Source organism: Coturnix japonica, chromosome 38, assembly GCF_054131305.1.
Source record: "Coturnix japonica strain WE chromosome 38, WE-NBRP24, whole genome shotgun sequence".
NCBI classification, from domain to species: domain Eukaryota; kingdom Metazoa; phylum Chordata; class Aves; order Galliformes; family Phasianidae; genus Coturnix; species Coturnix japonica.
Genome location: NC_140700.1, coordinates 3,629,241 through 3,640,896, shown reverse-complemented (window position 1 = coordinate 3,640,896; position 11,656 = coordinate 3,629,241). Strand labels below are relative to the sequence as shown.

The 11,656-nt window shown below is 46.4% G+C and overlaps 1 protein-coding gene across 12 annotated transcripts in view; it reads right to left on the bottom strand.

The window, feature by feature from the left end:
- Positions 1-898: 898 nt before the first annotated feature.
- Positions 899-11,656, bottom strand: part of SRGAP2 (SLIT-ROBO Rho GTPase activating protein 2) — a 75,631-nt gene continuing 64,873 nt past the window's right edge. For 7 of the 12 annotated variants that reach the window (XM_015885312.3, XM_015885311.3, XM_015885313.3 and 4 more), the window contains 4 exons: positions 11,199-11,379; positions 10,935-11,081; positions 8,545-8,872; positions 899-6,264 (listed from right to left, as the gene is read on the bottom strand). In XM_015885312.3, the coding sequence (XP_015740798.2) occupies positions 5,881-6,264; positions 8,545-8,872; positions 10,935-11,081; positions 11,199-11,379 (1,040 nt within the window). In that variant the 3' untranslated portion in view covers positions 899-5,880. Of the gene's footprint in view, positions 6,265-8,544; positions 8,873-9,205; positions 9,784-10,934; positions 11,082-11,198; positions 11,380-11,656 lie in introns of those variants that run through there. The other 5 variants (XM_085527131.1, XM_085527133.1, XM_015885319.3 and 2 more) reach the window with 1 other exon arrangement.

Below are 11,656 nucleotides of genomic sequence, written 5' to 3'. Positions count from 1 at the left end.
GGAAATAATTGATGCATTTACGGCACCCCAAAATTGCTTCCCATTGGCAGCTCAGCACTGTGCGCTGCTCACACCGGCTGATGGCAGCAGAGCCCCAGCAATGCATCCCAGCTGCATGCAAACAGCAGGAGGGCTGCGTGCTCCAACAGCCATGGGATCAAAGGGCTTTAAGGGATTAGAGCATCCTCCTCCAGGCCAGTGGGTTAATGCCCCCAAAGCGTCTGTTTGGGCATCACCCCATTACTGGGGCGTCATCCCATTACCGCTTCCTACTGCATATAGAATCCTAAAGCACCAAGCAATGTGAAGCTGCATCCCATGGAAATCAATGGGGACTTTATGGGGGGCTGGCTCCATTTGCTGTCATAACTTGCTGTTATGTGACAAACCATAGGGCTGGGGGATGAAACCACAGCTGCCCAGGGATGTGGGGACACAGAGTGGTCACCCCCAGCACAGCTCAGTTATACACCAGCCCTCACTGTAAATAATTAATCCCTTGGAACCCAAACAAAGGGAATCCAATGTGCCAAAGCCCTGACACGGTTCCCTCACCCCAGCTCTGAAAAACCACATGCTGAGATGGGGGCAACCCCAGCAATAACAATAACGACCCAATCCATAATCTCAACCTCAAATCCTCTTTCCCAGCCAGTTCGAGGCCCGTCTTCTCTCCAGGAAAACGATGAAGATTAAGCAGTTTAAAATCAGGTCATTGCAAAAGAACCCCCTGTGCGCCCTGATGCTGCTGGAGAGGTGTGTGCAGGAGCAGATGGACACAGCCCAGCACTTACAAGGCCACGCTGCCTGCTAATGATACACACCAAGCTGGTTCTTCTCTCCTTCCAACCCAGAGCACCCAATTCATCCATCATTCATTGGCATCCATAGGTCAGCGTTTCCACCATACCCAAAAACATTTATTTCTCCAAAAACTATTGCTAACGACAATGAATACAGTTCGTAGCCCCCAGCACGGATTTAACATTTTCCAACACATAAAGACTCCTAAATACTGTACAATACTGTACCAAAAGGAAAGGAAGGAGGAAAAAAAAACAAAACCAAAGGATGTACCTCCATATTGTACAGTTCTATATACAAAGTACAACTTTACACGGTTTAATATATACACCGTATATATATTGGTGTAGAAGACATGAAACAATGGAAACTGTCGAAGCAAAGAACATCCCATCCCACCAAACAACAGCTGTTAACAAAACCCCATTGCAGAGCCCAGTGCAGGGCTGAGGCTTCGGACCAACACGATGCAGTTTCCAGTCTTTGCAGTCAGATTTTCTACTCCAATACAGTCGGAACCATAACGTGGCTGCTGTTCAACGTGCATCAGGGGGTGGGTTCAACGTTGGCCCTGTTTTGGCTACATAGAGCTGGTCTGGTACAGAACCTGCTGCTCCAAGTATTGCTCCAGCAGTTTGGCACACGCACACACGAGTCCAAGTCCATTGGACTTCATTTATTCAACCACAGGGCTGTGCCTGAAGAGAAAGGAAAGGTGAAGTCCACTTCAAGCATAAAGTTACTACAGTGCCTTTAAGTGAAGGATCCTCCTCTCGTTCCCATTGCAAACTGCTCAGTGTTTACCCTGTACCAAGCGTGGTATCTCAAGTATCAGCACAGCAGGGAGCTGCCCTCGCCTCTTTTTGGCCCATCTTCAAACAACGATGCTTTTCGTCCTTCTGACCACGTTTATAGGAAGCACAAAAAGGAAAATAAAAGTCATCATTTTTCAGGCCTCGAGTTGCTGTGTTGGCATCTCCGGGTCTACATAAAGACCCCATAAACTGAGCCCTGCCCAGCACCGCTGTGGTCAAGTATTGGTTTCAAGTACCAGGAAACGGAGTAGACGAGCAGGAGTAGATCCAAAGGGAAGGTTCTCATAAAGCGATGTGTGAGCTCAGACCCAAAGCTCAGCACGGCCCATCAGAGCTCAGCACCTCCAGCCATGGCCCCACGGCTGCCATTGAAGCCCACAAAAAGGCTACGACCAAAAACATCACAAATAAATAAAGCCCTCGCTTGTTCAACTCCTTCACCCCCATTCGCAATGGGAGTGCCTAAGGGTTCCTATGTTCTTTCTTCCCTCCCCGCCTTGGTTCATAGAGCAGTGAGGAAAGGCATCTGCTCATTGTAGAGCATCTCCATGTAGGGCTGGATCCTGCCATGCACAGGGACTATATACTGCCCACCAACCAAGGAGCCCCTCCACTTGTCCCTATGGGCCTTTCTCCATCATCACAGCTGCCTGACGAGCAAACCAAGCACTGTGAGAACTGCCCCCAGCCTTCCCTCTGCACACAGAGCACTCCAGTCTATCAGCTAAATGGATGCAAAGGGTCCGAAGTGCTACCTGGAGACATCTGGAAGAGAACCCCCTCGAATGCTCAGCAAAACCCAAAGCACGCACAGCGTTCAACTGAATGCGAGGTTCTGACACACGGGAGGAAAGGAGTGAGGCAGTAAACTCCATCTGCACCTCTATAGTCTCACTATTGCTCCAGAGAGGAACTGGAACAGATGGAATTCCTTGCCAAACTCCAAAGGGTTTCGGTTCTGTAAATAAAGTTATGAGAACTTGGTTACCTTAACCTACTTTTGAGCAAGAACAACCTTGCCTTAAAAAGAAAAAAATAATAACAACAATTCGACAACAATTCAACAACAAAAATAAACCCAAACAATTCAACATATGAGGTATTCAGCACAGGAAACCCAAAGACTCCTTTTCAACAGGTATCAAAATACATACATACACAACATGGTTGGTTGGTGTTTGTTTTTTTCCTGCTGTCACAGTGCGCTCTGATTATTTAATCATTTTCAGGCAGTACAGATCAAGTGAGAGAGTTGGTTCACGTCCCATTGCCCTGACATGAAGAACACGTGGACAAGAGATAACTGAGAGCCTTTGGATTGCCTCAGAGAGGCAGGAGTTTAGCAACCATGAAAGCACACTGCTCGGTTCCCAACAAGGGAAATAAAACATCAGAGGTTACAGCTTCCAAAACTATTAAGACTGATCACCTAAAACCGTATTTTGCTTTAAAAGTTTGGCTTTGGATTACTTGAATCCAACATCCGATGAACAAGAACCCTTTGTTCATACAAAGCACTATCAAACAGACATACGTTATTCCAGTTATCAAACACTGCTTGTCTTTATATCTGACACATACATCACATCAAAGTCATGAAAAGGATTTCCATGGAAGAGCAAATATTTCTTCTCAACACGAAGATAGGAAGTAAGAGTGACACCTCCCCAGGCAAACCACCGTGCCTTCCTCATCCACACCATCATCTCCTGCACAAGATGCCCGCTGCCTCTGCAGGGTGGTGTTGATGTTTCCAGTTTTCCTTCCCCACCTCCCCTGTGCCCCCATGGCAATAAACCACGATGGCAATGATGCTCAGCCTGGGATGCTCATGGAGCGAAGGAGCTGAGCTACCCAATTCCTTCTCCAGTTCCCCCTATATTGTGTGCGTTTCCTGCTGGCTGGATAAACCCAGGCCACGCAGAAGAGGAGAAGTCCTTCAGTCTGCCATATTGCTTGCTGTAGGTTTAAGTGTCAGTCACAGTGCACACCAAAATTCCAGTTGAGTTGCTTCGTATACAGTTTATCCTGTTAAGCATATTCCTCTTGACAGTAGGATTGTCCCAGAGCTGCGGATGCTAGAGATAAGCACAGTTATTCATATACAGACAGAGTAACCTGAAGTCTTTATCTCTCAATTCCCACTCGTTCAGACCTCAAAGACAGAAAAGAGCATCTCCTCCAGATGTGCTGTGCGTGGCCGGACACTTAATTCTTAGAAACACCAATGCTAGGCATAAAAATAGAAAGAAAATAAGGCATTACAAATGAGTTCAAAAGTAAAATTCACAGAGATCCTGCTCTTGACACAAGAGTAATCGGTCGTTTGCGACCAAACACAAACTAAAGCAAAATATTCCCTACGTAAAGTAAATGCCAGAAAGTTCTGCCTGAGCAAATTAAATTGCAAGTTCAGTTCTTATTCCCCAAAAGCCCAAGTGATTCCTTGGTGGTAGAAGTCCATCAGAACCTGAGAGCAATGTTGGCTGGTCGCTGGGGGATCCTGCCCATAAGGGAGCAGGGTGTAATACGGCTGTGTGACTTCTATAGGGGTGGGGATGGATGAGGACACAATAAAAGCCCCTTCACTTCTCCGAGTAGCATCCTTCGATCCAAGAGAAAAGTACGTTTAAGGAACTGTTCTTTGTTAAGTTCTGCTTTGTTTCTTTCCTTGTTGCAATTGCTGATCGTCAGGACATTGCAGTCACAAGGAAGCCAAGTGTGAGAAACACATAGATTTCAAACCAAAAGATAAAATGGAAGATATGAAAATAACTTCTCTTATCCTGCCCTTGCTTGCATTTACTCGATGAGAACATCAGATGTGCAGCTACTTTTTAAATCCCAGAAAAGCTTGGGAATGGTGCAGAGTGAGGGTCAGTCCGTCTCCCCTCCTGCAGGACCACGAGCTCCTCCTCATTGCTGTGAGTGGCACACGTGCCTTCCTTTGTAAGAATTAAATAAGTGTTAATTGCATCGTGGACAATTCTCAGCAGAGCACAATCAGAGCTCAATGCAACCTGCTGGCAGCTGAAGCATTTGCTGCCTACCATATAAATACATGTCCTAAGAGTTCATTCCAATGTCCGGAGTCCTACATAGGCCTTCCATCCACCAAGAGCCACTCCAGAAGCTGTATGCTGCCATGGCACCATCCCACGCAGTGCTGCTCTATGAGAGCAGACCCCAAGGCAGCTCACCCTGAAGCATTTACAGCCAGGAATGATGGAGGGGGTAAAAGGGGAAAAGATACAGAGCTTGAGAACTTCTGATTGAAGTTTTACAGTGCTTATCAGTGGGATTTTTGTTAAGGATCCATCCTGATACATGATCGAAACAATAGTGTGTGCGTTACGAAGTGGAACCCCATGAGAGGATGGTGGATTGCAGAAGTTTGCTTGTTTTGACATTCAGTCTCCTGAGCCCACACACCACATCGCAGCCCATGGGCTAAAAGTACACTGGAAAACAATGAAGCTGTTTTTAAATATGGGAGAGCCAAGGAGAAAAACAGCCAGATTGTCCATAAGCAACAACTGGGTTCTTTGTTATGCTCCTATACCCCAGGAACGTATCTGTTCATATTTGCACATACACATATTACGGATCATTCCACAAAACCTAAGAGTGTTCCAGAGGAAACTATTTTTCATGACGTGTCATATAAAAGGACGAGGCTGGATGAATAAAAGCCCTGCAGGGAGGGACGGGGCAGCAAACAAACATAACCCGAGGATGGTATGGAAGTCCAGACAGACCCTTAACCACAGTGGCACCAGCGTCGTAACAATGCACAAGAAAGGGGCATGTCCAAGCTCCACAAAAACGAGTGGCACCAAAACATGCAATAGACTAAAACCTACCCTATTGTTCCCCTGCGATAAACGAAACACGGAATATATAAAGTCACTACACCAGTACTCAAAACATGATGCTGCCAAATATGCCCTCCAGCGGCCAAATGCTTGGAGCAAGGCGTCAGTGAGAAACCAAGATCCAACTCAGTGCTGTTGTGTTTTCCTCCTCAGCTTCACAGTGACCCAGGATTGGATTTCCCCACACGTGGCACGAAGGGCTTCACCTTACGGACACCACCAGGATGAGGCTGTTAGCACTGAGCCTGCACCCAGCAGGAGGGAGCAGCTCACCATAAACCTTCAGCACAAGTTCAGGATGGAGTTAAATAGGAATTCTAACGTCTTTAGCACGGTCTCTTCATCTGAAACAACGCGGCTGTACCCGCAGAGCAGCATCGGGTTTATCAGACAGTACAGGACTTGTCAGCAGGCTGCTGAGATGCAGAGGAGGCAACGCTGGGGCTCGTGGTGTTGGTTTTGGGGAAAACTGTAGGTTTTGGCCGCGTTGCGGGGGGTTTGACCTGCGTGGCCATTTTGACTGATTTCACTGGCCTGAAGGTGCAAGGGATGTCGCCGGCCGTGCTGGCGCTGCGCTGGAAGGCTGGCTCAGTGTCCTTGAGGATCTGGGTGTGCAGGGGGCTGGAGGGCTCAGATGTGGGGGCCACAACTGGGGATGTTTTTAAAGGCTCCAGGGTGTCGAGGACGACATCCGGTGTGTGCTTGACGCTGCTCTGCCTTTCCAGCTCCCGCAGCTCGTTCAGAGCAGAGTTCATCGTGGCTTCAATGTCCTGCAAACACAAAAGAAGAATGAAAAGGTGTAAGTCAAGGGACACAGACACATAAATAAGTAGGAAGAATTCAGTGCTGGAGAACTACACATCCTTGTAAAAAATCAGCGCTCAAATCTTCTTGGCAGGTCAACTGGAAGGTCATCTTCAAGTGTCAAAGTGAACCCCATGACAAATGCATGCTATGTAAGGTTACACACTGAGTAAATGGGGCATAAATGGCAATTCTAACACTACTCCACAATCCTTTACAGATCCCAATGACTCCAGATGCTGCTTGGATCTCAAAGATGACTACCATCCCAAAATGCAGCAGCAAACACAAAAGCACATGGTGCAATGGGCCTGTTCTTGTGGGAAATTCAGGAGGGGAAATATGCAAAGGAAAGGAAGAGGCTGCTGACACTGAATGCTGGAATCTGAATGAGGTGCTATGAGGTAGGGTTTAGCATCTCAGTGGGCAGTAATGGTGATAGGAGGATGGTTGGACTAGATGGTCTTATAGGTCCTTTCCAACCTTGTGATTCTATGATGGGCTGTTGCTGCCCGTGTGATCTTACCTTCCCATAACACTATTAGGACTCAAAATTTCAACGTTAACAAAAAAACACAAAAAGATATCAGAAATACAGAAGTTCCAGCCGGCACATCATCATTCTATCAAGTGTTACAGTTATTAACACCAACATTGGAAGAATTCGGATATTAACAGTGGCTGCTTTGTTCCCAGCTGTCTCAGGACCTCTGCATCACACAGAGCTCAGAGCAGAGGGGCTCAGCCACCCTGTGCTGTACAGCCTGGGGTAGGGAAGGTACATCAGTCAGGGAACAGTGGAAGGAATCAGAGACAGAAATCTGATGCCTCCAAGTCTATCTCGAGGCCAGGCAGATTTTGCTTAGGAAGTCAGGGAAAAGCATGGAAAAGGAGGGATGGTTATATATCAACCAAGGCCCTGGAAGGACAATGGATTACAAAGACTCAACCTGTGTTATTATTACTCCACTGGAACTAATGGGCTAAAGGGCAAAATAGAGATTTTTATTCAGTCCTTATTTATGCCTTGGTGCTGCTGTCTTGTGAATAAAAACACAGTTTATCTTTCCCAACACTCTTCCCCTCTTCAGAAATCCACAGACTTCTGCACCAATAGAGGCCAAGAAGTCAGGTCTCCAGAGCTGCCTGTAACCTGAGACCCAGGCATTCCTTGGCTTTAGATAGATCCATCACATACTGGGAGCAGTTGGTACAGGCAAGCATTTGCATGCAGGCACATCCAACAGTTGGGAAAGGGAAGATCCTATAAGGAACGCAGGAATCTGCAATGTTTACATCATTCCCCATCATCAGGAGCTGCCGCTTGTTAAATACCCAGCTTTCAATTATTTTCTGTTCTGCTTCTGCTTGCAGGATCACAGATGCAAAGACCTTGTGCTAACACTGCTGTGCAGCCCATGGTCCCAAAAGCAGGAACGGAGCAGGTTCTGTGCAGAGAGATGCAGGGAATGCTTGCAGCAGACCAGCCTGCCTTAGAACTAGCAAAGAGAGAAGTACCATCAACACCATTCGTTCCCTTTCAGCTGCACAGGAAGGCTGGCTTTGCTTGCTGTATGTGGAGCCAGTCCCAAAAGCAGAGCTCTGTAAAACTAAAGCACAGCTGTATGTGTGTTGGTAGCCTGCCCTCACTTGTCTAAACAAACAGGTAATGAAAACTAGAGCAGCATTATGTCCAAAGCTGGTTTTTAATCACACCGGTCCCTGTAAGCACATAAAGATGGCACTGTGAACGCTGTACTACTCAGCAGCCTGCTCTTATTTTGACTGTACTTCTCCATGTGCTGTACTTCTCTCAAGTCTTGAAATCAGGATTGTTTAATCTTTCTGCTGACAGCTCTGGAATCTGTATAACTTTCTGAAGTGGGCATTTTTATTGTCGAAAGAAAATCCTGTTAATAAAGAAGAGGGCCAAGCTTTTATGGAGTAAAGAGCAGCCTGTTTATCTTCCTTCCTGAAAGAAGTCTCAGTGCCTTGCACAGAGTGAGGCTGAAAGACTAAACCTCACGTGGAGCACGTTGATACTGCACTGCCAGAAGGGAAAGCATAGGAGATCAATGCAGACTTTGTATTAAACCACGGAGCTGCACCCAACATCCTGCAAATCTACTACGAGTGGTTGGTGACCCTGCACACAGCAGTGGGGTTGAAACCGAATGATCACCGTGGTCCTTTTCAACCCAGGCCGTTGTACTCGAGAAGAGCCTTCAAAGCAAAGCACTCCTTACCTGTGCAATCACCTCGGGGTCCATGGGCCGGTGGTTGTTGAAGCTCTTGGACCTCCCTGCTGTCACAGTTTTCCGGATCTGAGGGCTGTCTATCCTGTTCTTCAGAGATGAGTGTCGGCTGATAGAATTGAGGCTGCCGTGGCCACTGATGGAGCATTTGTCTGGAACCTCCTTGGGAAGACTTTGGCTCATAATGGGCTGAGATGAGGGTCTGGAACCGGCTATGGCTCCTGGGAAGGCTGGTTCTGCCATTGAGCTACCTAGTCCATGGCTGTCACTTTGACGGAAGGCTCTTCTGATGCTGCCTGACTCTGGTTTCTTTCTTTGCCTTCAGTCACAAAAGCAAAACAAGTCAATACAAGCAGGAACACGTAACGGGCTGTTCATTTGAAGATATCCCCCCAAAACAACACAGAAGACAATGGGAAGAGACATAAAGATGTCCACATTACAAAATTCACCCAGGGGTTTTTAGGAGTCGCTGTGAAAACAGTGAAGTTATAAAACCATTCCATTTAACGCTTCTAACAACAGGAGTCTGGCAGCTGTGCACATTCATAGCAAAAACAGAAAGCTTGGATGGATGGAACGTAATTGAATTGGTCATGAAGTCAATCTTTTAATTCTGAACAACAAAAAAACCCTCTGTGCCATCAACAGGTTTTGATGATGTGTTTTTATTACATTAGAAGAGCATAGCTACAATCTTTTGTCTGGAGGACACAGTATAAGTCTACTAAGCTCCCGGCCCAAGGCATCAAGTTGTTATTTTCAGAGATTGGCAAGCAAAGAACCCCATAGGTTTGAGGTCAACAATCATTTCCAATATTTGCTGGTGGTAACAGAGCTTTCTTTTTCATTGCTTTAGCAGGACCATAAGGCGTTATCGACACAGGGCTACAGATAAACCAAAACATGACATCAAATGGGTGAAGTGGTCCAAACAATTTAGTTTCTACCCCAGCACCATGAGGTCTGACAGCATGATTCCACTCCAATTACACAAAGGCCACTGCGGAAGAACACTTTATGCCATAGGTCTGAAGCTTGGCATCCATTATACAGGGAAGGATCCATTTATATATAGCACCAGCCCCATGAATAACTGCAAGAAAGTGTTAACTCCAGTAGGATTTTGGCATCCAAATAATAATTCAGTGGGTGGCACAACTGTCACTGCGAAACCATCTGATTTAATTTTGCTCAAGTCTGCTCACACATAGGTCAGAAGATTCATTCCTAAAGAAAAAACAACAAAATGAGTCTTATGCTGCTATCGCTAAATATCTGGTCCCCTAGTAAAGGGAAAACTACTGGAGTGGATGTTACCCTTACAAACACTACAAACAATGCTACCAAAAACTAGCAGGTGGTGAAGCTGCAGCAAAGGTCTGTTCATTGCATAGATCTCTTTGTAACTGATAGAACTGCATGCTTCCAACAGCTCACACCATAAATAAGAAGGCCCAGATCCCAAGCTGATGCAAACTAACACAGAGGTATTGATGCTATAAACAGAGGGCCAAGCTCTGTGTAGGACTTTAGTCCACAAAGGCATTAACAGAAATGCATCCTCTTTAAAGGCTTGGGCTGCTGAAGCCTGTTAAACCATCAGCTCCAAATATCCACTTCCATAAAACTATAATTATCACATTAAGATTCTGTCCCTGCACAATACACAGACTTGCTTTCGTTTTAATAATAAACAAATAATCAAGCAGAAAGATTTAGGGGATAAGCCTGCCATAAAGAAGATCAAGAAGCCTCCTCATAAAAATCTGGGGAGTTCAGCCCATAAGCTGAATGCTGGCTATGGGAACCACCTCTTGTTTAGCAGAAGTTAAAGCAAGAGGGCAAAGTGCTGTTTCACTGCAAGCCTATGGTTAGTAAGCAAGGTGAGAAGTGCTGGAGAGATGGAAGGATGTTACAGGCAAGAGGGGGCCTCTGGGTGTGCCATCAACACAATGTGTGATAATGGATCCTGCAAGACTGTCCCAGACCCCATCAAAACCAAACCAGCCCAACACCGATGTGTAAATGGGACACGACAGCACAAGGATGTAACAAGGAATGGTGACACGTGGTTATGAGGACTTTAATTCCATATCTCCCTTCCTTTCTCGGTATCCTTTGCTTACAAAACAGGACGTATTTGGGACAACAGGAACAGATGGCAGCTCAGGGGTAGGGAAGAGAAGCCAGTGGGGTTTTAAATGAGTATTGGCCACAACAGTGAAAGAGGACAGCAAAAGGCGAGCCAGTTGGAAGAGGCAAAAAGCAGAGAACAAAGGGGGAAGCACTCATTAACCTTAGTCAGGGAAGGGAGTATTTTATGGGACTCATCACCAATACCTCCACAATTACACAGAGTAACACAAGGCTGTCCTTACTTGTTGATGTTTGCAAGGTAAATGTCTGCCACGTGGCCCCCGCTCGGGCAGCTGGCACCAGCTCTGGCCGTCACCTTTTCCTCTGGTGGCTCAGAATTGATTTCTATCTCTGACTTCGGACTGGATCTTTCAGAGACACCGTCCTCACTAGGAAGGAGGAGGGAAGGAAATCACAACCAGCACAGGACCAGCAGCATAGAACCTCAAACACATACAGGATAACAGGGCTGTGCTGGCACCCTTGGACTTAGAAGTGTAACATACGTGTCTTGAACGACGATGTACTGATGAGGGATAAGGCCGTCAATCCCATTGTGGCGTCCTTCCCACCAGTCATCTGAGGCTCGTTGATAGAGGAGGAGAGAAGCTCCTTTTTTAAACGACAGCTCTCGTGCAGTCCTGCCAATGTAGTCGAACTTTGCTATTGCTTCTATGGGCTCACACTCTAGGAGACAGAAGGGAATAAACAGTAATTCACTAAGCACACAGGATCCGAAAGCACTTGGCTGTCTATAGTAATTGCAAAACAGTTCACAAAGAGCATGGAACACAAGGCAGAGATGCTTTAAGGTAGCAGAGAGCAGAAAGATTCATAGGGGAGCCCCTACAACATGAGGATGCTGCAATCTCAGATGCATCTGATCTCTGTGTTACAGCCACATCTGCATCTTCTATGTCATAAACCCACTGACAGCGACTGTCAAGCATCCAGATGGAAACAA